This window comes from Belonocnema kinseyi, chromosome 9 (genome assembly GCF_010883055.1).
Source record: "Belonocnema kinseyi isolate 2016_QV_RU_SX_M_011 chromosome 9, B_treatae_v1, whole genome shotgun sequence".
In the NCBI taxonomy this organism is placed as follows: Eukaryota; Metazoa; Arthropoda; class Insecta; order Hymenoptera; family Cynipidae; genus Belonocnema; species Belonocnema kinseyi.
In genome coordinates, this window is record NC_046665.1 from 51141545 (window position 1) to 51167515 (window position 25971).

The 25971-nt window shown below is 28.6% G+C and overlaps 2 protein-coding genes across 2 annotated transcripts in view; one reads left to right on the plus strand and one right to left on the minus strand.

The window, feature by feature from the left end:
* LOC117180845 (DNA-directed RNA polymerase I subunit RPA2) overlaps window positions 1–21510 on the plus strand; it is a 46370-nt gene extending 24860 nt beyond the window's left edge. The window contains exons 9-15 of the mRNA XM_033373380.1: window positions 2401–2577; window positions 2671–2885; window positions 10162–10300; window positions 10369–10525; window positions 12968–13221; window positions 14439–14603; window positions 21185–21510. Coding sequence (XP_033229271.1) covers window positions 2401–2577; window positions 2671–2885; window positions 10162–10300; window positions 10369–10525; window positions 12968–13221; window positions 14439–14603; window positions 21185–21397 — 1320 coding nt within the window. The 3' untranslated portion in view covers window positions 21398–21510. The remainder of the gene's footprint in view (window positions 1–2400; window positions 2578–2670; window positions 2886–10161; window positions 10301–10368; window positions 10526–12967; window positions 13222–14438; window positions 14604–21184) is intronic.
* Window positions 21511–25971, minus strand: part of LOC117180539 (V-type proton ATPase subunit H) — an 87169-nt gene continuing 82708 nt past the window's right edge. The window contains exons 7-8 of the mRNA XM_033373036.1: window positions 22437–22550; window positions 21511–22136 (exon numbers count right to left, since the gene is read on the minus strand). Of these exons, the coding sequence (XP_033228927.1) occupies window positions 22049–22136; window positions 22437–22550 (202 nt within the window). The 3' untranslated portion in view covers window positions 21511–22048. The remainder of the gene's footprint in view (window positions 22137–22436; window positions 22551–25971) is intronic.

Genomic DNA, 25971 nt, shown 5'->3' on the forward strand with positions numbered 1-25971 from the left:
ATATTTCTTTATTTTTATCTACAAAATAAAAAATTGGCCAGGGAAAAATTAGGGAATTTTGAAAATTAAGTTAGGATTCCTTTCTAATATAATATTCTTGTTTGTAATATATATGGTAGAAAATTAAGCTTCTGAATAAAAATAAAACAGTTTGGTAGAAAATTAATCTTCTTTGGATGAGAATTTAACTATTTTGTTGAAAATTTGCATTTTTTGGTTGAAGATTTAACTGTAGTTGGTTGAATGTTGAAAAACTCTTTTGAAAATCATTTTTTGTTGAAGATGCATAATTTTAGTTGAACATTTACAACTTCAGTTGAACAATTTTTTTTTTTTAAATTAATATATTTAAATTAAAAATTACCCTATTTCAGTTAAAGATTCATAGTTTTAGATTAAAATTCATCTCCTTGGCTAAAAGTTTAACTAGTTTTTGAAAATTTATTCATTTGGTTTCAAGTTAATGTTTTAAGTAAATACTTTTCGTTTTTGTTTTTTTTTTTTTTTTTAATTTATCGTTTTCAGTTGATAATTCGTCTTTAGGCTTTTTACTGAAAATTCATATTTTTTTACTGAAAATTTAACTTTTCAATATTTCATTGTAAATTATTCTTTTTGAGTTTAAACATCAACTGTTACATTTCTTTATTGAGAATTCATCTTTGTAGGTTGGAAATTCAACTATTTGGTTGAAAATTCAAATATTTTGTTGAAAATTTAACTATTTGGCTGATAATTCGTTTTTTAACTAAAAATTAATCTATTGAGCTGAAGATTAATCGTTTCAGTTTAAAGTTCATCTCCTCGATTGAAAGTTTAACAATTTTGTTGAAAATTCATTTTTTTAAATTGAAAATTCAACGTGAATAATGTATTGTTTTACTTGAAAGTTCATATTTTGGTTGAAAATTTTACCATGTTGTTGACATTTTTTTGTTCAGAATAATTTTCAAATTAAAAGAAAATTTTCAAAAATTTACGTTAACTTTTTTTGTCTTTCTTGACTGAAAAATATTCATTTGTTGAAAATTTATAATGTTAGTTGAAAATTCATGTTATGGATCAAGAATTGACTAATTTGTTTAAAATTCGTTTTTTGTTTTTTTTTCGGTGGAAAAATTATATCTTTTTACTTTAAATTACATTTTTCTATTTATGGTCAAAAATGTATCTTAGTTTGAAAATTCATGTATTTTGTTAAAAATTCGTCTTTCTGGTTTTAAAATTTATCTTTTTGCCAGATATTTAATATTTTTTGGTTGAAACATCAACTATTACATTTTTTGTTGATAATTCATTTTTTTCGGTTGAGAATTCTATCATCCGGTTTCACATTTCATTACATTGTAGAAAAATTAATTATTTTGTTGAAAATTCTGCTCTTTGAATGAAAATTTAACTATATTGTCAAAAATATAATTATTTCCATAAAAATTCTTTTTTTTGTTGATGAAATTTCAACTAATACATTTTTCGTGAAGAATTGACCTTTTACTGGGAAATCAACTGCTTTGGTTGAAAATTGAACTGTCTTTTAAAAAATTCGCCTTTGTCTGGAAAAATTAATTATTTCTTTAAAATTGCACCTGGTTTTGGTTGAAATTTAATGTGGTTTAATTAAAAATTAGGACATTTGGTTAAAAATTCCACTATTTGGTTGTAAGTGCATCTGTTAGGTAAAAAGTTATTTTTTGTTGTTAAAAATTCAACAATGTGGTTGAAAATAAAACTGTTTTTGGTTAAAGTTTAATCTTTTTGATTTTAAAATTCAAATACTTGCATGAAAATTCATCTTTATAGGTAGAAAATTCAAGTATTTGGTTAAAAATCCTACTTTTTGGTTGAAAATTTAATTATTTGGTTAAAAATGGAAGAATTTTGATCAAATATTATCTTTTTTGGTCGAAAATTCCACTGTTTTGTTGGAAAATTCGTCTATTTAAACAGAATGCTCGTCCTTTTAAATGATTTTTTATTGTTGTGAAATCAACTGTCGTTTAATCCTTTTTATTTATAAATTCTTTCATTTCGTTGAAAATTCATCTTTTTAGGCTGAACATTCAACAAATTGGTTATAAATCCAACTTTTTCTTAAAAATTTCATTATTTTCTGGCAATTCGAGGTATTTCGTTAAAAATTCTAATTTTTGATCCAAAATTCTTCTGTTTATTTTTTTTATTGAAATAAATTCAAAATGTTTAAATTTCAATCTGAAATGGATTTATTCCGTTTATAAAAGATTCTGTGTTAAAAATGATATGCGATTAAAAATCACGTCTTTAATAAAGTTGATGATCAATGAAAATGAAAAATTGGTCAGGAAAATATCAGAGAATTTTGAAAATGAATGTTTGCTGCCACCCTGATAGAGCAAATCATAATTTTCCCCCATTTTTTAGATGGGTAAACAAACAATGGGAACTCCGTGTCTCAATTGGCTTCAGCAATCTGAGACAAAATTATACAGATTGCAAACTCCAGCGACTCCCTTATTCAGACCAACTCACCACGATGACATCGGATTGGATCACTTTGCCATGGGCACCAACGCTATAGTAGCCGTTATTTCATACACGGTAAAGATTGAATATATCTGGTACAAATCCAAAATAAATTGACAATTTTGAATTAAAAATTGTAGTCTATCAAATATATGTTTTTATGAACAGGGATACGACATGGAAGATGCTATGATAATAAATAAAGCATCTTATGACAGGGGACTCGCCTATGGTATGATCTATCATTCTGAATTCGTCGACTTGAAGGAGCCGAAGGATTACTTTGCTCTGGATCCCAAAAATACAGATTATGAGGGCTTTTTACAAGCGGACGGTATGCCGATTCCTGGCACTAAGCTTAAAAAGAAGGACCCATTTTATTCGTGAGTTATATTTATTTTAATACAGGGTTGCCACAGGACCAGAAAAACTGGAAAAGACCTGGAATTTTGAAAAATAGACACACTTATAATACTTTTTCATTTTGATAATTATTTTATTACATTTCTGCCAATTTTTTAAGTCAATACTAGAAAAAAATATACTCATTAAAACTTTATACTTAGTTAATTTTAAATTGATAGCGTTTTAAATTAAACAATATTTAATTGCGTGAATCCGTATTTAAAGTTTCTCAAATTGCAAGACTTAAAGTTGAACATTTTAAATCGAATAATATAACATTTTTTCTTAAATGTAAACTGAATTAATAGAACCCACTAAGAAAATCGAACTATTTTTGTTTGAAAACTCATCTTTATTCGTTGAATAATAACTTTTTTGTTGAAAATTCAATTGTTTTGTAAAAAATACGACTTTTTAGGCCAGATATTCAACCATTTAGTTACAAATTAATTTGGTTTGTTGAAAGTTAGTCCCTTTTGATTGAAAATCCAAATATTTGGTTGTAAAAGAAACCGTGCGGTGAAGCATTAATTCTTTTAGACAATTCAACTGTTTGTTAAAAAATTCATGTTTCTTGGTTAAAAACGATCTATTTGTTGAATATTCAAATTTTTAGATTGCTATTTCAGCTATTTTGAAACAAATTCGTCTCTTTTCGGGAGTTATACTTACCGGAAAACCGGGAATTTTGTGTGCTGGAAAAAAACCGGAAATTGAATTTAAAAAATGGACACCTCTGATCGTAGCAAAATTCACGTTTTCATTTTTTAAAATAATTTTGGCCAATTTGAGAAAGTTTCTTCTACATTATCTACAGTTGCAGGGCATATGAATAAAAATAATGATTTTTTTACTTTAGGACAGGAAGTTCGGTAAAGAAATAAAATTTCACTTGAAATAAGGAATTTTTTACGTGGGACAGGAATTTTTTAAAAGAATAAAATCTAAGATGAAAGTAGTTTTTAGAGTAAAAGTATGAGTTTAAATGTTAAATTGTCATATTGTAGGTTAAAAATAAATTTAGTTGATTGAAAAATAAACTATTTTGTTGAAAAGTAATTGTTTTATTGAAGATTTATTGTTTTAATTAAAAATTCATTTATTTAGTTTAAAAGTGTGCTATTTGATTGAAAAATTGTTTTTTCTTTGGATGAAAAGAAATTTTTTACCGAAAATTTAAATATTTTATTGAAAATTTGTTTCTATTTTGTTTGAAAATAATGTTTTTTTCTTAAACTGAAAATTAAAATACTATTCAAGTTTAATATTACATAATTTTCGTTGAAGATTAATTTTTTGGTCAAACATTAATTTTTGGAGTATAAATTTAATGATTAAATTTTTGGTTGAGAAGTGATATTTTTTAGTTAAAAATTGACTTCCGTGCGTTTCCGGCATGAAAGTGTAACGTATTGGGAATTGTTGATGCTAAGTTTTTCTGATATTGTGGTGAAATTTGAGGTGAGTGGATTGTGGAAATGTGTAGAACGGCGTGGATGTGAGAGGTTAATTGAGGTATTGTGAAATTGCAAAAGGGAGGTAGATATTTTGGAGGAGTGAGACAGATTTGTGTGGAAGTTTGTTTGGAGATTTGTGACAGGATGAATGGACTGTGTCGATCCGGTTAGTAGTAGAAGGGTTGGGTAGCGACAAAGAAAGTCTAGACAGGTACTACATCGCGACGGTGGAAGCAGGGAAGTATAGAAGGCGGGAAAGTTTGAATTTGATTCATGGCTAGCGGAGCGAGTATCTCTGAGAAAGAAACAGAGTTAGAGCAGGAAGTGTTCAGTACGCCGAAAGAGGAGATAAAGAAAGGGAAGGCAAGGGGGAAGTATAAAATAACTATAGAAAAGGAAAGGTTAAGAGCAAAAAACTTAGGGTCAATAGAAGCATTTATCAAAAGAAAGAGAGGGAGGGAAAGCAGTGAAGAGAAGGAAGATATCGGAGTGAGCATTAAATATCAGAAAATGTTTAGATCGCCGCCGGAAAAGCAGAATTTGGTAGGGAAGAACGATAATAGTAAGGGTGCTGACGGTATCGGAAATGAAAGTGAAGTGACGATGAAAGAGGAAAGACTAAAGAAAATTCGAGAAATGATGATAGAGGTCATGGGGATTTATGAAGAAAAGCAGGAGAAAAGGGGAGAGGAATTAAAGAAGGACATTAGGCGGGAAATGGCTGAAGTTAAAAAAGAAATTAAAAAATGGGAAGAAATCAGGGAAAAGTTAGAAAAGAGGATACAGTCATTGGAGCAAAAACTAGAGAAGCAGGAAGAAGTTAATAATACAAAGGTAGAGGAGATGAGAGGTAGGATGAAGAAACTTGAAATCGCGTACGGGGATTGTGGTGGGGGCGAGAGTGGGAATAAGGAGATGGAAAGGCTGAGAAAAATAGAACAAAGAATAGAAAGGAAAGAAAGGGAAGAAAGAAAATTAAACATAGTGATAAAGGGTATAAGATTAGAGGGGAAGGAGCTGAAGGAAGGGGTGGACGAAGTACTAAAAAGGATTGATGCTAAGGTAGAGATAGAGGAAATGCGAAATGAAGGAAGGGAAGTGCGAAGAGGGTTGATAATTGTACTGGTGTAACTAAAGAAATGGGAACATAAGAGGGCGGTGATGACAAAGAAGAGGTTATTATATGGTAGTCCAGAGAGAATAGAGGATGATTTGATATGGGTAGAAAGGAAGATAAAGTATAAATTAAGGAAAATAGCGGAAGAGTAAAGAAAAAAGGGAAAGAGAACATGGGTTAAGTATGGGAGAAGTCAGATAGATGGATTATGGGGGGATTGGGATGAAGAAAGGGAACAGATAGTAAGAAATGAGGTGCAGGGAAACTAGAAGAGGAAGGAACGGGAGATAGGAAAATAAGAAATACGAAGAAGGAAAAAAAGATGAGAAACGAAAGTAGGGAAGAATGGAAGACTTATTACTGGAATATAGCAGAATTGGAGAGAAAGGATAGTGAGTTTATGAGAAATTTGACATAATGGGATGTAGTCATAATGATGGAGACGTGGCAAGATGAAAAGGGATGGGAAAGAGTAAGGGCAAGGTTGCCAAGAGGTTACAAATGGCATGTGCAAAATGCAAATAGGAAAAATAAAAAGGGCAGAGCAATGGGAGGAATGGTGATGGGAGTAAGGAATGAATGTATAACAGGGAAAGATAAGAAAGACAGGAATTAACAAAAAGAAGGAGTAATAGTAGAAGAGGCAATGATGGGAGGAGAGAAGTGGAAGGTAGTGGGGTTTTATGTGAATAGTGATATGCAGGAAAAAGCAGAGGAGATTAAAGAAATGATTGAAGAAAATAAAGAAGAGATTAGGATGATAATAGGTGGGGATTTCAATGCTAGAACAAGAGACATAGGAGGAAGGGAATGGGGAGAAGAGAGGAAGAAATTCCAAAATAAGATACTAATTGGGGAGGGAAAAAAGTTGTTAAAGAGCTTGGAGGAGTTGGGATGGTATATCTTAAACAGAAATATAGAAGGGGATGAAAAAGGAGAATATACACGCTCAGGAAGTGAAAGAGGAACGGTAATTGATTATGTGATAGTGGATGATGTGGTAAGAGAGAAGGTTAAGAAACTAGAGGTGTGTGAATATATTGATTCGGATCACTGTCCCTTAATAGTGACATTAGAGGGACAAAGAAGCAATAGCAATATGAGTAAAAGGGGAGCAAATGTAAGAAGTGTAGGAAAAGGGGATTGGTCAATGGAAGGAAAACAACAGTTTAGAGAAAAAATAAGAAATATCAAAGTGGAAGAGGGAAATGTGGACGAGGAGATGGGGAAAATGATAGGAGAAATAAAAATAGGATTAGAGTGCACAAACAGAAATGAAGTTAGTAAAGGGGGCAATAGAAGTGAGTGGAATGAGGGCTGCAAAGAGAAAAAAAGGAGGTCAGAAAGGAATTAAGAAAGTGGAGAAAAGAAAAAAAGTAATGGGGAAGAATATAGGAAAAAAAAGAAAGAGTATAGGAGTATACTATAAGTATACTCCTAGTATATATATACTATATATAGTATATACTATATAGTATATATAGTATATATATACTTATAGTATAGAAGGGGTAGTTATACCAATAGTAAAGAAAGGCAGGGGGGGAGGTTAAAGATTATAGGGGGGTGACGTTGATGCCAACACTGTATAAAGTATATTTAACTATTTTGTCGGAAAGATTGAAGATAGAGGTTGAAGAAAAAAATATCGAGTCACCGAATCAGACAGAGTTTAGAAAAGGAATGGGGGTAATGGACAACATATATGTTCTGAACTATCTAGTAAATAAGATAATTAAAAGGGGAAAGGGGCCATGATAGCAATCTTCGTGGGCTTAAAGGCGGCGTTTGACTCATTAGACCGAGGAGAAATAGAAAAAGTTATGATAAAGAAGGGGATAAAAGAGGGATTAATAAAGAGAGTATCAGAAATTTTTAGAGGGACAAAAAGCAGGGTAAAGGTAGGAGAGCAAGTAGGAGATAGTTTCTGGTTGGTGAGAGGTGTGAGACAAGGGTGTCCTCTTAGCCCACTTTTATTTAATTTATTAATATCAGACTTGGAAGAAGAAATGAGGAGAAAGGGTTGGGGAGGAGTTAGGATTGGGAAGGAAAAGATATATACACTGGCATACGCAGATGACATAGTGTTGATGGCAGAGGATGAAGAAGGGATGGCGGGATTGATTACAGGATTAGACAAATACTTAGATGGGAAATAGCTGAATGTAAATGTAGAAAAGACAAAAATAATGAGGTTCAGAAAAGGAGGGGGAAGGAAGAAAGAATGGACAGGGAGATGGAAAGGAATAAAGTTAGAAGAAGTCAAAGAGTATAAATATTTGGGATATATCCTGCAAACAAATGGAGATCATACAGCTCATATAAGAGAAAGGATTTAAAAAGCAGCAGAGGTAATGAAACAGATATGGGAAATAGAAAAAAGGTTTAAAAAAATTGGAGAAGGAGAACGTGAGAATTTGATTCGCTGGTATGGCCGGTATTAGGTTATGGAGCAGAGATATGGGAATGGAAAGAAAGGAAAGATATTGAGAGTTTACAAGAAAGGTATATAAGGTGGACACTAGGGGCAGACTGGAGGACGCCAGGATATATGGTGAGAGAAGAAACGCAAAGGGATAAGTTAACTATTAGAGCGGGAAAGAGGGCATGGAAATTTGAGACGAAGCTAGTGGAGGGAAAGGGAGGGGATTTGGCGAGAAAGTATTTGATGGAGGTAGAAGAGAAGAGAGGGAGGGCGATCAAATTAACGAGATGAGAAGAAGAAAGGAGGGAGTTCTTTAATGATATAGAAATAGAAGACGGGACTGGAGTAAACTATGAAGAATTGGAAAAAAGGGAGAGGGAAAGACAATTAATAGAAAGATGGGGAGCGATTGAGGAATCAAAATACAATAAATGGTATAAGATAGTTGAAAATTAGTCTTTTTTGAATTAACATTGATTTTCTCAACTTAAAACTTAATTATTTATGTTTTGGTTGACTACTTATGTTTGTTTTTAGTAAAAATGGCTATTTTTTGGTTGAAAGTTAAACTATTTGAGTTGAAGATAAATTGTTTTACTTAAAAACTCATTTTTTAAATTAAAATTCGACTATTCCAGTTAAGGATTCATCATTTTAATTTAGAATTCATCAGTTAAGAGAAATATTCATTTGTTTAACTAAAAATATAAATAGTCCATTTTCTTTTGAAAATTATGATTTTTTTTAAATACAAAATTCAACAATTTGCCTGCAAATTTGTCCCCTTTGATTGAAAATTATGCTATTTCGTTAAAATGCATGAATTTAGTTTTAAAATTGTATTTCACGGTAGAAAATTAATCTTTTTGTTTGAAAATTAATATTATTGTTTAGCAATTCATCTTTTTGGTTAAAGATTCAAGTGTTTCAGATAATTATTTATAATTTTAGTTGAAAATTCATCAGCTTAGTTTAAAATTCCACTATTTTAATTGAAAATTAATTTATTTTGCTATTTTGTGTTCTGTTGTGTTAAAGGATGTTTAGAATTACCATCATTATTCAAAATTAATGTTTGCATTTTGCGACGAATTTGAATGTTACTTTTAGTTGAGCGAAAAAGTTGAAAAGCCTGACCGGAAAATTTAATTTTTCTGTTCATAAATCATCTTTTTTTATGATATTCAACTTTTCAGGTAAAATTGCAACATCTTTTGGTTGAAAATTCATCTTTTTCGGTTTGAAATAAACATTTTTGTTGAAAAATCAACTGTCTACTAAAAAATCCTCTTGTTAATTACAATTTTTTTTAACTATATTTGTGTGAAAATACATCTTTCTTCGTTAAAAAGAATATTTTTTGTTGAAAATTTAACTTTAGAACTCAACCGACTTTAAACAATTTCGACTTTTTCACTTAAAAATTCAGCTAATTGGTTCAAGTTTAGATTGTTAAGTATTAATTTTTTAATTTAAAATTTATCTATTCCATTTTCGGCTGAAAACTGATATTTTCTAGTTAAAAATTCAACTGTTTGGTTGAAAATTAATATCTTTTAGTTAAAAATTCAACTATTTGGTTGAAAATTCATGTATTTTCATGAAAAAACGTCATTTTATGTAGAAAATTAATATTTTTGGTTGTAAATTCAATTACTTGGTTAAGAATTCACCTATCAAATTGAAAATTTAATTTTTTTACTAGAAAATTTGGACATTTGAAGCGGCTTAAATTGAATTCAATATAGTACCCAAATTAAGTTGATCTAAATATGTACTGCGTTTTAAGTGTAAGAAGATACAATAAAAATTTGTTTGAATTTTTATTTAAATTATTGAATTTTAGAGGCAAATTCAAGAAATGATTAATCATGTTTTTAGTATTATTTATATATTTATTTAATCGATAGTTTTAATATATTAAAAAATATCTTGTAATATAAATGATCAAAGTTTTCTAAATTAAACATATTAATTGAATCTCTAGAAACTGAAGAAAAAACCTAATTTATAATAAACTCGCGAAATTGAAGTATCCCTGCTATAAAAAATTATACATGGTAGAAAATTTAGATATATGAAAAACCTGTAATTGTCAGGGATTTTTTTGTCCAGGAGACACCCTGTCACTATTTACACTATTTACATGATTTTTTTATCTCTGAAGAAAGTGCAAGCCCTGGGCTTTCATTATGCTTAAAGAAGTTACATTTTTATATTTTACATAATATATCTCTTTCGTTTGTCATTTGCAGTTACTGGGATTCAGATCGCTGCGAATTCTCAGTAAAAAAATACATGGGCACGGAAGAGGTTTACGTAGATAATGTGAAACTATGCGGTTCTTTCCAGAATGGTGCTCCTAGAAGGGCTTGTATTACTTATCGAATTCCGGTTTGTATTTTTTTCTGTACTTTTTCAACAATTAAGAAATGGGTGGTGATACTGATACTGATTTTTAGCGTAATCCGGCTATTGGAGACAAATTCGCTTCCAGGGCAGGACAGAAAGGTATCTGTTCTCAAATGTGGCCTCAAGAAGATTTGCCTGTTTCGGAAACGGGATTGGTACCGGATATTATTTTCAATCCTCACGGATTTCCGAGTCGTATGACAATTGGTTTGTACGAAATAGCAATCTTTCTACGAATTTAGATTTCTTCATTATATGACTTTTCTCGGTTTTCTGGGTCTACTTTTTTTTCATTCCGTTAATTCTATCATTTCTTGTACAATTATTAATTAATGTAAATTTAAAGAGTTTTCCAATAATATTTTTGTATTCTAAAAAATTTACATTAATATTATCATACGATTTTTTATAATTCTAGAATTATATTGTCAATTCTATAAATTTTAATATATTCTGTTGGTCGCATACTAATTTACCAATTTCTTGTACAATTATTAATAATTGTAAATTTAAAGAGCTTTCCAATAATATTGTTAAATTTTAAACAATTTTTATTAAAATTATTGAAGGATTGAAAATATTTTAGTGTAATTTAGAAGATCACTGAATTTTGAACAAATTTCCCTAATTTGAACGTACTCCAAGGATTTTACATATTTCAGGGTATTTGTTAAAATTACAAGGTAATATAAAGAGCTTTACAAAGTTTCAGGGGACTTAAAATATTTTAGGTGTTTACTTTTAATTGCAAGGAAATTTCAAGAGTTTAAAACATTTCAATTGTAATATATATTAATAATTTGAAGGGATTTTTAGGATAAAAGAGTTTTTTTAATTCCAAAGACTTACCAATCGATTTCAATTATTTTGAAGAGATTTCTAAGAGTTTTACAGATTTTAGTGTATTCTGTAAAATTACAAGTCATTTTAAACAGCTTCAGAATGTTTTAGAGGATTTGAAATATTTTAGGTGATTACTTTAAATTGCAGGAAAATTTCAAGAGCTTAAAAAATTTCAATTTTTATAGATTTTAATGATTTCAAGGGATTTCAAGGCATTTTTAGGATAAAGAAGTATTTTTCTAAATTCCAAGCAATTTTCAAGAGTTTAAAAAAATGCTAAGCGTTTTCAAAAGATTTTAAAGGTTTTTTATTTAAATTAAACTGAATTTTCAAAAGATTTGAAAGGATTGGCAATGTTATAGGGCTTTTTAAGTAAATTTCAATAAAGGATTTAAAATATTTTTGGGTATTTTTCAAAATTCCAAGGAATTTTCAAGAGCATTAAAAACTTGTAGAGTGTTTGAGATATTGTAGATGCTTTCTTTAAATTGCAAGGAAATTTCAAGAGTTTAAACAATTTTAAGAGATTCAAAAGATTTTCAAAGATTTGATTTATTTTAGAAGATTCCAAGAAATTTGTAATAAAATTCAATAGTTTTCAAGGATTTCAATGGATTTTTAAAATATTAGGTTTTGCTCAGTATATTTCAAAAATATGAAGGGGTTTTCTAAGACTTTAAAAAGTGTAAACGTCTTTCAATAGATTTTAAAAAGCATTCTCGCGTATTTTAAAAGATTCCCGAAAATTGCAATAGATTTCAATAATTGGAAGGGATTTGAATGGCTTTTTTTGAATATTAGAGTTTTTTTTTAATTCCAAGGGATTTTCACGAGCTTTCAAAAATTGCAAGGGATTTTAAAAGAATTTTTTTTTAGATTTTAAAGGATTTGTAATATTTTTGCCGATTTTGAAAGTTTTTAATGAATTTTCAATACATTTCGAAAATTTAAAGGGATTTTTAAGGACGTTAAGAAGTTTTAAGGATCTGAAGAATTTTAATAGGTTTTAATAATTTAAAGGGAATTTAAAGGATATTAAATATCTTGAAATATTTTTTAAAATGCCAAAGAATTTTTAAGAGCTTTAAATAGTTCGAAGGGTTTTCAAAAGAATTCAAAGGATTTTAAATATTTTAGGATATTTTTAAAGATTCCATGGAATTTCGACTAGCTTTAAAAACTTTCAAGGTATTCCAAAATCATTTTCAGAAGTTTTCAATGGATTTATAATATTTCAGCGTATTTTAAAACAATCTTAATCATTTTTATAGGTTTCAATAATTTGAAGATATTTCAAAGGATTAAAAAAAATTTAGAGTTGTTTAAAAATGCCAACGAATTTTCAAGAACTTGAAAAAGTGTCAAGGGAATTCAAAATAATTCAAAGGATTTGTAATATTTTCGTATATTTTAAAAGATTCCCATGGATTTTTAATAGATTTGAATAATTTGAAGGAATTTTTTATTTTTTGTATTTAAAGGGTTTTAATACATTTCAAAGTATTTGAAATATTTTCGAGCATTTTGAAAGATTCGGCAGAATTTTTAATAACATTTTTTTTTCATTTTTGGAGGGATTTTAAAATTCATCTTTAAGTTATTCAAACTTACCTCGAGTTTTGCGGCATTTCATCAAATTAATTTTGGACTTTAAATATTAATTGTGAGGGAAAATAATAAATTGTTCAGGGAAAAGTAAGCAAAAAGTTAGGATATCTTGGAAATGATGTTTTGCAACCTCCCCGTTAATTTCTTATCTCTTGTCTTATTTTTCTTAATTGTTGTGTTTATTTATTCTAATTACAGCTATGATGATCGAGGTAATGGCTGGAAAATCCGCAGCAATTCACGGACTTGTACACGATGCAACGCCATTTAGATATTCAGAAGATGACACTGCCATCGACTATTTTGGACAATTGTTGATAGCTGGTGGTTATAATTACTACGGGACGGAAAAAATGTACAGCGGAATCACTGGAACGGAATTGGAAGCGAGTATCTTTATGGGAATTGTTCATTATCAAAGGCTTCGTCATATGGTCTCAGACAAGTGGCAGGTTCGTATTTTCTCTGACAAAATCTGAAGAAGCGTCAAGCATTCTGGTTTCTAAATTCAATTTCTGATTTAGAATTTGAAATATTTTAAAATTTAAGAAATTCAAAATATATTTAAATTGAAATTACTTTTGAACGTCTAAGATTTTGTTCTATAAAACATTGAATTTTTAATTAAATAATTACATTTTCAACCAAAAAGATAAATGTTTAACGAACAGTATTAATTTTTTACTAAAAAAAAGATTATAATTAAAAAATAAAACCAAATAGCTGATTTTTTAAACTAAAAAAAGTAAATGTTTAACTAAAAATAATTTTAAATAAAAAAATCATTCTCATAAAAAAAGTAATTGAATTTTTCACCAATGAGTTGAATTTTCTAGCGAATTGTTTAATTTCAATTTTTCACTAAAATGGAATAGTTTAGACTGTTTAGAATATTTTTTTAATTTTAGCAGACTTTAAAAGATTTTAAAGGAGTTTTAAGATTTTTTTAACATTTTAGGGTTCAGTGTATTTTAAAGGATTTCAAAAGTTAAAATAAGGGCCGTTCTCTCAATGAATAGCGTCCTTTCTTCTTTCAATTTCGAAGGAAATAAAATATAAATTATTATGTGCGACTATTAAATTGTGTTTTTATACACAGACAATTTAATTAATTTTGATAAAAAAATAATTAACCACGAAACTAAAGGTGTTCGGAAGCTTCTTCAAATACGAGTAGATTTGATTAATTAATATTAAATTTGGTGGTAAAATAATAATTTTTAAGATAAAAACTTCAAATGATGTCATATGTGCAATCTTAGTAATATCACTTAAAATTGAACTACCTCGCTTTATTTTTTTTTTGTAGAAAATTGTAGAAATTTGATCTTTTGGATTAAAAGTACTCTTCTTTGGTTAAAGACTAATTTGTTCTGTTCGGGGATTTAACTATTTCATTAAAAGTTTCTCTATTTTGGCTAATTCGTTCCGAATTAAAATTTATTTATTGGCAATTCAGTTACTTAGTTAAAAGTCCCCCCCCCCCCTATTTTCGTGAAAATTCACCCTATTTCCCACTTTTTGAAAGCGGTTCGAGCTTTTGTGTCTGAGGAATATTGAATTTTTTATTTAAATTGAGACATTAGGAGAGTTTTGTCAAAATTCTTGGTTTTCTTAATTTCGAAAAATTTCGTAATTGAAATATTTTGTAATTTTTTTTATTTGTCAGGTGAGAAGCACCGGACCTATAGATGCTTTGACTAGGCAACCAATTAAAGGACGAAGAAGAGGTGGAGGCATCAGATTTGGAGAAATGGAACGCGATTCTTTGATTTCGCACGCGTGTTCTTTCCTTCTACAAGATCGCTTGTTTCACTGCTCAGACGAAACCACGGTAAGAATCTTTGAACAAAAAAATCTTTGAAAACCTAGAAAAGTCCTTGATTTTCTTACCTGGAAAAACCTAAAAAGTCCTCGAATTTTGCTCATATTCCTGTAATTTCTATTCTATTGAAGAAAAAGATAGGGGTTTTAAGCTTGCTCTCTTCTGAACGAAAAAAGACAAAGTTTGAAAGTAGAAAAACACATATTTTTAACAGTAGACCCTTAATTTTATCGCGATGAAAAATTCACGAAGCTGAAATCGAAAATACTTTAAAGTTTCTCATTCATTCCCGATTTTTTCCACCTTAGCTGCATTTAAACTTTAATTGAACTTATAAAATTCAAAAGGTAGGGAAAGTCCTGGAAACGAGGAAAAAGTTCGAGAATCTGATTGATCAGAAAAATAAGAGATGTTGAAAAAAATCTTACAAAAGTGAGAACATTTCTAGAAGAGGCTTTTTAAATAATTTTCGAGGATAATAAATTCGAATTTTTGTAATATTAATTTGAAATTGTCTTATTCCATTTAGAAAATAATTTGATATGAAAAATGTTACCAGATTAAAATTTTGGTACTTAAATATTAATGGGCATGGAAAACTTATCAGGGTAAAGTTAGACAATTTTGAAACTTTTAAAAAATAACACTGATATAATGTTCGTGTAAGTAGTTTATTTAACTTTTTTATTAATTTATTTTTTCAGTTACTATTTCTTGATGATTATACTTTTAGTTTAGAATTTTATTATTTGGTTGCAAATGAAATAATTTGATTCGAAGTCATGCTTTTTGTGTCAAATATCTACTATTTTGATTAAATAAATAAATAATGTATCAATAAATATCTACTATTTTATATTTTATACTATTCGTTGAGAATTAATATTTTTTAGCAGAAAATTCAATTATTTGGGTGGGGACAATTTTTTCTTTTGTTAAAAAGTTAATTTTTTTCTACTAAAAATGTAATTAATTCTGTTTTGGCTGGAAATTTAGTTTTTTTAAATAATAATTCAACTACTTGGATAAAAGTTGAACCAATTTGTTTAATTAAAATTTTTGTTTAAATGTTTACCTGAAAATGTAGTTTTTCCTTTTTGTTGAAAATCGATCGTTTTTTGTTAAAAATTGGTCTTCATTGATAGAAAACTAATCCTTTTTTTATTAAAATTTTCTCTTTTTTGTCAACACTGCAAATGTTTTGTTGCAAATTTTGGAACCTTTAGGTTAAAAATTCATATTTTCGGATTAGAAATGCAACTGTTTTACAAAAAATCCGTCTTTTCACTTAAAAGTTCAACAATTTAGATACATTTTTTTCTTTCCTGACTGAAAAATCTTTATTAGTTGAAAATTCAACTGTTTGGTAGAAAATTCATCTTCCGGGTTTAAATTTGGTATTTCTTGGGTAAAAGTTGGTCTACTTTGTTAAAAATGCATTCTGTCTGTTGCTGATCCATCACTTTTTATTAAACATTCATTTCTGAGTGAAAACTAAACTATATTGTTGAAAAATTTTTTACTGAATATTTATCTTTTTTACTTGAAATTTAAAATTGGGTTAAGGATTAATCTTTGAAGTTGAAAATTCAACTATTTTGTTAAAGATATATTTTTACTGAAATATCAACTTTTATATTTTTATAGTTGAGATTTCACCTTTTTATTGTAAAATTCTACTTTTTCTGAAAATTTAACTTTTTTTTTGGTTTCAGCTTGATATTTTTTGATTCAAAATTTTACTATTTGGATGAAAATGGATTTTTATTGTAGAAAATTACAGTATTTGATTAAAATTTCAAGTATTTTTGTTAAAAATTGGATCTTTTAGATTTAAAATTCACCTTTTTTATTAAGAATTAAACTGTCTACTAAAAAATTCAATTATTTCGTTGGAAGTGCAACTTTTTTTCGTTCAAGTTTAATCTTTTTTGTTTAAAATTCTACTATTTGATCAATTATATGAATTTTTAATCAAGAAGTTAATTATCCAACAAGCAGTTAAATTTTTACAAAAAAAAAAGACGAATTTTCAACGAAAAAGAATCAATTACAAAAAAATGGTAAAGTCACATTTTCAGTTTAAAATTTTTAAACAAAATACTTGCGTTTTCAACCAAACAGATGAACTTTCGTCCAAAAATTTAATTTTCAACAAAGTACTTAAAAGAATTTATTATCAGAAGAAAAACAAAAAAAGAAAAGAACTTTCAACCAAGTAGTTCAATTTTGAATCAAAAAGGATAAGTTTTCAACGAAAAAAATTTTTGACTAAATAAAAAACAGTTGAATTCAATCAAAAAAGACGAATTTTTAGCAAAACTGTTAATCCTTAATCAAATATGATTATTTTTTAACCAAACAGATGAACTTCTATCCAATATAGTTTGTTTTCTACCAAAATATAGTTGAATTTTCATTAAATAAAAAACCTATTTTCCACAAAGAAAGATTTTTTGGTCAAGGCACAAAAAGTTCAATTCAATTTTTGTACCTTCAAGAAATAAGAAATAAATTTTGTAAAAAATATGAATCTTCAAATCGAAAATATGATAAATTTTTAACAAAAAATTTCATTATCAAATAAACGGTGAGATGTTTAACAATGAACTATAAATTTAAAAAAAAATTTTTTAAATGATTAATTTTCTACCAAAAAAACAACGAATTTTTAACTAAAAAGGCTCAATTTTTAACCAAAAAATGGAAAAGTCACATTTTCAGATAAAAAAAAATTAATTTTGAACAAAATAGTTACATTTTCAACAAAACAGTTGATACTTCGTTCAAAAATAAATAAAATTTTAACAAAGTAGTTTAACTTTTACATAGGTAGGTCAATTAAAAAGATTTTTTTAACAAAATAGTTCAATTAGTTCAGTTTTCAGTATAAAAATATACATTTTCAACGAATAACGTGATAGTTCATATTTGATCCAAGAAATATTTTAATAAAAATAATTAAAAAGACGAATTTTCAATCAAACAAAGAAGATTAATTTTTATGAAAATTGTTGAATTTTCAACCAAAACTGATGAATTTTTCATAATATTGTGGAATTTTCAATCATGTAATACAATTTTAATTAAAAATATAACCGTAATAAGGAAACAACTTTAAGTAAAAATAAATAGAATTGCAAGGTAAATTAATTAATTTTCAAAATTCCCTAATTTTTCCCTGACCAAATTTTCATTTTACCCGACCATTAATATTCAAAGACCAGCATTTCAATCTTGTCACAATTTGAATACGCAATCTTTCATAAATGGAATAAAACAATTTCACATTGAAAATTCCCTGACTTTTGCAAGATATTTTTTTCTTCAAAATCTCTGACTTTTCCTGAGAAATAAAATTCACCAACGTGTATTTTCGAAAATAATGCCACTATTGAATATTCTAATATCACGTCACCCTAATATTCACTAATTTTACCCTAATATTATGTCACGTTTAGATAGGAGTTGGACAAAAATTAATTTATTTAGGCAAAAGTAAGTCGAAAAATCGTGATATATCTTTGCTTTTAAGATAGAAAAGCTATTTCTTTCATTATTAAGAAATTTAAAACTATTTCAAAGAATTTGGAAGGATTTTAATAAAATGGAGAAAAATAGAATGATTTTCAAGTTATTTCAAAGATTTTGTAAATATTCCACAAAGGTTTGATGATGAACTAGAGATTTTATAAGATTTTTAAGCAGTTTAAGTAATTTTACAGAATGACAAGCGAGTTACTGAAAATTTATTCCAAAAGATTTCAATAAATTTGAAGAGATTTAAAGGGATTTAAAGAAATTTAAATATTTTATGGAATTAAAGATAATTTAAAGGATTTGAATTAATTTTAGTTAATTTCGAAAAATTCTAAATGATTTTAAAGATGTTGAAGGGATATCAAAAAAATTCGGAGGAGTTTAAGTATTTTCAAGAAATCTTACCAGATTTCTAAGAATTCAAGTAATTTTGAGGAATTCCAAGGGATTAAAAAAAATTTTTACTTTTTTTTGAGAATTCAACGGATTTAAAAAAGTTCAAAGATTTTAAGGATTTTAAAGAAATTGAAGGGAGTTTAAACAAATTCGGAGGACTTTAGGTATTTTTAAGAAATATTACAGGATAATAATTCAAAAAGGTTTAAAGATTTACAAGAGATTTTATGTCAGTTTTAGTGATTTTAAAGCATGTCAAGCGAGTTATTGAAAAGTTATTTAAAAAGATTTTAATGAATTTAAAGACATTTTAAGGGATTTAAAAAAATTCAAAGATTTTAAAGATTTTCAAGACATTTAAAATAATTTTGGTTAATTTATAAATATTTTCAATACTTTTAAGGCAGTAGAAAGAAGTTCAAAATAATTCGGAGGACTTTGAGAATTTTCAAAACAAATCTCACAGGATTTCTAAGAATTCAAGTAATTTAAAGGAATTGCTAGGGACTTGGCGGGATTTTATAGTTTCTTTTTAAAAGATTTAAAAATATTTTTGAATATTTTAATGAATTTTAAAAGATTTCAAGGGATTTAAACAAAAATCAAAGATTTTAAGAATTTTCAGAAGATTTTAAATAGTTTAAGAAGATGTAAAGGAATTTAAATCCTTTTAGTCTTAAATTCTTAAATTCCAAAAAATATTTTTAACTAACTTGAATTTTTCCCAAAATTGGCAAATATTATTAAAAATTAAAAAAATTACCTGACAATCATCTAAATTTTCCGAAAAATTTTAAGAAAATTTGTTTATTCTCTTGAAAACTGTCGAAATAGTTTGTTGTAAAAATGATTTAATGTTTAACGTTAATTTTGAATCTCTTCAATTCTAATAAATATTTCTTGAATTTGCTCAATTTTGTATTTGTTTTTATTTTTCAAAACAAAAAATTATTCAAAATTTTCAAACGAATATAGGGAAAATTCTTTTTTTTTTAATCTTGTCAGACCTTCTAAACCTTCTAATCTCTAAAAATTATTAAAAATTGTCCTGCAATTATTTTTTACTCGTTTAATAACTTCTGAATATCTCTTAAACTTACTAAATTTTTTTCTAAAATTATGCAATATCATGGAAAAATTACAAACCAATGTAAAAAATCTTTTATACAATTTTAAACAATTTTAGAAAATAATTCAAAATGTTTTGTGATCTTTTTTTTTTTATTTTCTCGTGAAATTAGTTACAAAGCAATACTTTAAAAATTTTTCATATATCTTGAAAACTTTTTTTCATTTGACTCGGACAAAATTCAGTTTATTACAAAAAATTCGAATCCAGAAAAATTAAAAAATGCCTCAAAGTCTTCCATATTCTTTTACCCCACATTTTAAAATATTCAAAAATAAAAATTATTCAAAATTTTGACATGAATATACGGAAAATTCTTTCTTTTTTTATCTTGTCAGACCTTCTAAACCTTCTAATCTCTCAAAATTATTATTATTTTTCTTTAAATTATTTTTCTTCTCTTTTTCTGATAGCAATAGAATTTTTTGTTTTTGTTTATTCGTTGTGGTCCAAATTTGGTTGTTGGATTCTTGTTTTTAACAGGAGTTTGCATCAAAATGTTTTGTGATTTTTTTTTAATTTTCTCATGAAATTCCTTACAAAACAATCATTTGAAATTTTTCTATGTATCTTAAGAACTTTTTTTCATTTGACTCTGACAAAATTCAGTTTATCTAAAAAAGTTTCAAATCCTGAAAAATGTTTAAAATTGCCTCAGTCTTCCATATTATTTTAGCCCACATTTTAAAATATTCAAAACAAAAAATTATTCAAAATTTCCACATGAAAATAAGGAAAATTCTTTTTTTTATTTTGTCAGACCTTCTAAACCTTCTAATCTCTAAAAATTATGAAAACTTTTCTTGCAATTATTTTTTATCTGTTTGATAACTTCTGAATATCTCTTAAACTTAATAAATTTTGTTCTAAAATTATGCAATATGGGAAAATTACAAACAAATTTTAAAAATCTTTTACACACTTTTTAAAAAATTTAGAAAATAATTCAAAATGTTTTGTGATCTTTTTTTAATTTTCTCATAAAATTCCTTACAAAACAATCATTCAAAAATTTTCCATGTATCTTAAGAACTTTTTTTCATTTGACTCTGACAAAATTCAGTTTATCTAAAAAAACTTCTAATCCTGAAAAATTAAAAAAATTGCCTCGAAATCTTCCATATTCTTTTACCTCACATTTTGAAATATTTAAAACTTAAAATTATTCCTTTAAAATAAAACCTAAAGCACTTCCCCTCAAATCTTTCGTAATTATTAAAAAAAAATTCTAATTTTTCTCTGAGTTCACTTTTATAACCTGATTGGCACCCCGGAAGTTACACATCGGTATAAGTAATGGAATTAATTCGAAAAAAAAGAACAGAGAAACTTGCCAACAATAATTAAATAAATGACTTTTCCATCTTAAAACCAAAGCTATATCACAGTTTTTGACTTCTTTCACAAAATTAATTTGAGTTAAACTCGTATGTAACGTTAGAATACGCGATTGACTCTATTTTTGATATCTGGGACTGAAGCGAGATCGAGTCCTGAAATTGACTCGAATTTACCATTTTTCCAGATGCTGGTTTGTAAAAAATGTGGCACTCTGCTTGGGCCAGGAATGGAGGTGGCTCAAAGTAAAGCAGGCTTTGATGAGAGGAGAATCAGATGTAAATTATGTGACGACGAAAGTTCATCCAAGGAAGTCGATATACCCTACATTTTCCGCTACCTAGTCTACGAACTAGCTTCCTGTAATATAAATGTAAAACTCGAAATCAGTGAAAAGTGAGTGTAGTTTCTTCGTACGCTCAATAAAGTAGGTATATTTTAATACATTTCTATTATAAAGAAACTTGAAATCTATGTTTCCATTAGGAAATTAAAAATAAACTAAGAAAGGAATTCGAATGATATTTTTATTTGCTAATACTCGAGGCTTTTAAGATACAACAACAATAACATTATATTACAAATTCATTTTGCACATCTGGACACAGTTTCAAACTGGTACTTGTGTGTATTTACATGATTTCATATTCATATTTTCGCCGTTCGGCAGTAAATTCAATTAACTGATTTGTTTACAGTATAGTAAAATTAAAAAGTCTGAGGACCACCACACGACAAAAACAACTTTCGATATTTACCGTTATTCAATTAGGAAAGTATTTCCCGCTTCGAATTTCTCTTTACATGGAATGTGAACACCTGATTTTCAAAATACTTTTGTACAATTTTGAGAAACACGTGACTGACTGTTCATTAAGCGATAAAGGCCTTTCATCTTTAAAAAGGTCATTTGCTTTTTTTTCGTAGATTGCTGAAGTATATTTTAGTAAGACCCTGTGACGTGTAGAAATTTATGAGTCACTAGGGGGTGACTAAACAAGCGTCAGATAAACTACTCTCGTGTTATTGGAAAATTTTGGAAGTTTACGATTTAGGCTTTCGCAGGAACTTGCGATCCAGATTTTCCTCCCTGGGCTGGAGTTCCCTGTTCCTTTTCCAGTTGCTTTCCAAGATATTCCCTGGAAAAATGCGATTTCACTTTTACGGCCATTGCCAACAATTAAAAAAAATTAATTAGCTTTAAAAAAAAAGATCTACGGACGTATATACAAAATATTTGTCTTGATTTTTCAATTTCTTCCTCTTCTGGATTAAAACTTTACAAAAAAAAATGCTTTAACCGACTCTAAAAGGACTTTTTGTGTTGAAAATCTTACAGTTCAATATTGTAAAAATGTTTGGCAGCGACCCTTTAGAGTGTTAATCTTTAAATTGATCGAATTTTTAATTTATTGAATTCAAGCTGGAGTTCTTCTTACCAATTGTGAACCATTAATTTCTGAACTGCCAACAAAGCTTCGTATCGAACGTTAGGATCTTCATGACTCAGAAGTTGCATCACACGTTGCTTTCCTCCTAATTGTTCGATTACGCTGCAAATAATGAGTTATAACTTCCCTTTAAAATCGAGAAAAAAATTGCTATTAAAAAAGTATTAGAAAAAATAAATGTCTCGAAAATCGCCTAATCATTGCTGTTGAAACCCTGAATGGATTTTTATTGCTTGAAGCAATGTTTATAATTAAATCTACAAATAATCTCTTTTACTAAGAAAAACAATAGAAACCCTTATGTGCTTTTCGCTGGCAACGAATATTCTCCATTTGATCAAACAGATTTCAAAGATTAAAAGTTTCCCAACAATTTACGTTTTTTGGTACTATTAATTTTTTTACTGTTTAGCGTTTTTTTTTTTAACAAAAATCTTCAGATTTTAAAGGTTTCTAATTTTTAAAAAAATTTAGGTTACTTTAGCTTTTTACACAAAAAATTGGTATTTTAAAACCAAAATAATTATTATAGATTAAAAATCTTCTTAACTATTCTGGAGTAGATTAGTGTGTTTCTGCGCAAATCGATATTATTAATTAAATGAAAAAATATTTCGACAAAAATGTACAATTCCGAACAATTTTGTGTTACGTTCTTCTTCTTTCTTTCTCTCCCCACTCCACTGCAGTTGCGCTAGGGAGGGGAAGACCAATTAGGCTAGGTCTGTAGAAAAACACTCCGCGCAATTAAAGCGTGACCTATTTGGCCATGGCTATGATTATTTTGTATCCAGAGATGATTTTATGCCATAATGTTAGGTATTTGGTTTGGAGTCAGAATTATAATGTGAGGTTTCGAGGTTAGGATCAAATCAGAATGGTGGGAATAAACTGAAGGTGGCGTTGTGTGTGTTAAGAAAAATAAGAGGCGCGAAATTTGAATTAGAGAAATTACAACTTCAGAGATAAAGACAAATGTTTTGAACCTGATACTGAAAGTGATAGTAGATGTGAATTGAGAGGACAAAAAAATAAATTGACAATTTGGTCTCTTTTTGGAATTTTACAATTAAAATTGTATTAAATAAGTAAATTATTCTTTCTGAAAAATTGTAAAAAAGGGAGAAAGGCTTTGTTCGTAGGATTAATGAGGAATAGTTCAAAAGAGAACGGTGGGAGGGATCTATTTTGAATCAGAGCCGACTGAAGTGTTTTTCTAGAGTCTGAGAATTTCGGACAGGCCCACAAGACATGGTTGATGTCCTCCTCGGGAAAGCCGCAAGAAGCACACCCCCCAGCATCAATGAATCCCTTTCTAGCTAAGCTAAATCTAGGTTAGATTTGTGAAACCACGGTTTAACGAATTTAGATGATTGAAAAAAGTTATGAAAATAATATTGACCAACTCCTGTTGATTCCGAAACTCTACTCCAAGCTTCCAGAGCAGAGTTCAGATGGAGGGGGAGGATTGTGGACCAAATGTCGGTGTGTGGCAGTTTTAACTCATGGAAGGTTCCTTCTATGGTAGCCGATTTTGCTAAATTATCCACGTTCTCATTACCTGGAATGCCCTTGTGACCAGGGATCCAGACTAAAGTTATGTTAAGATTATTTTCGGAAGCAATGGAAAGAAGATTTCGGATTTTGAAGGTAAGGTATGATGTAGAGGACGAGTCATTAAATTTTTGGCAAGCTTGTACAACGCTTTTTGAGTCAGAGAAAATTACTGAGTTAGGAATTTGTCTATCTAAAATAAGCTGAATTGCTTCATTAATAGCCAAAGCCCCCGCCTTATAGATTGAAGCATGCTCAGAAATCTTGATTTTAATTTCTACATTAAGTTGTGGGGAGTATATTGAGACCCCCACGAAAGACTCTGGGAATTTGGAGCCATCCGTGTAGAAGTGGGTAAAAGCAGAAAATTTATTATCAATCAAATTATTGAAAACTATTTCCGGAGAATTACTCTGTTGTATCGTTAAGCCCATTTTAAAATCAATCGTTGGTCGGAAGAACTTTAGCGAATAGGGAACTAGAAAATGTAGCGGGGTAGCTGAATTTAAAACTGTCTTTAAAACCTTTGAGTTTGTAGTAGGATTTTAAGAGGATAAAACTCTTGTCCAGGTTGTATTGGGTTAAACCATTTTTTGCTATATAGTACAAATTGTAGAGAGTACTGTGGATTGGATGGTTAACCGCAAGAAAGGGTTTTATTAGAAATATATCTGATAATGGTTGGAATCCAGATACTAATGATAACTCCTTTAGTTCTGCTTGCATGACAATGATAGGTGTGGATATACGGTAACCAGATATGACACGCAAAAATCTATTGTGCAATTTGTTTAATCTCTGAAAAAAGGTATCACCACTACAAATGGTTAGGACATGGCTACCATAGTCGAAAGAGCTCCTTCCCAGGGCAAGAAATAAGATTTGGAGAATTTTTGGGTGAGCACCCCACCACGTACCACATAAAAACCTTAAAATATTCAGGACTTGGTTGCCTTTGTTAATTAACATTAAGAAGTGAAGTTCCCACGATAAGGTGCAGTGAAAAATAATACCTAAAAATGAAGCCGATTCGGATGGAGTAATAGTTTGATCGTCTATTGAGATGGAAACATTATTTGGCAGATTTTTTATTGTAATTGGGAAAATAATTAGTTTTGATTTTTCTGGAGAGATGGATAGTCCCCGTTCCTTCAAAAAGGAGTTAATGGAATTTAAGTTTTGTTCAAGAATAGATAAACATTCATTTAATTCGTATGATGTAAAATAGAGGACTATGTCATCAGAAAATTCTGAGATTTTGCAACCCGGGTATATGATTGAGTGTAATTTCCGCATATAAATTGTATACGATACAGGGCTAAGAATACAATCCTGTGGGAGACCCTTCATGATTATAAATGGTCCTTTGTTTGCACCATTCAATCTGAAGAAAACTTTACGTTCATGAATTAAGTTGTAAATAAATTTGCAAATTTTGAATGGAACACCAATTTCTATCCGGTCATTGATAAGAATGTTAGGAATGACGTTATCATATGCGGCCTTAATGTCTAAAAAGAGACAGCCCGTATATTGATTTTTTACTTGGGATAGATGAAGTTCTGAGTATAGGATTTCCAGGTTGTCGGCACAGGAACGGTTTTTCCTGAAACCATATTGAGACGGAGGTAGAATATTCTGATTCTCCAACCAATGGACCAGTCGATTCAAAATTAATTTCTCCGTTATTTTTAAAAAGCAAGAGGCCAAGGCTATAGGTCTAAATTTATTTTTTGAACTTTTTGGAATAAGGAAGATCAAAAAGTCTTTCCAAGAGTTTGGAAAAATATTCTCATTGATGATATAATTTAAAATTTGAAGCAGATGTAGGATTGCGGTTTTTTGGGCTAATTTTGTCCAGGCCAGGTATTCCGGACAGAAATATTTGCATCAGAGCGTTAAAATATCATGTGTAAAAACAAGTATTGATAAGGCGCTGGGTCGGTATTTGGGGATAGTTTCTTCGTTG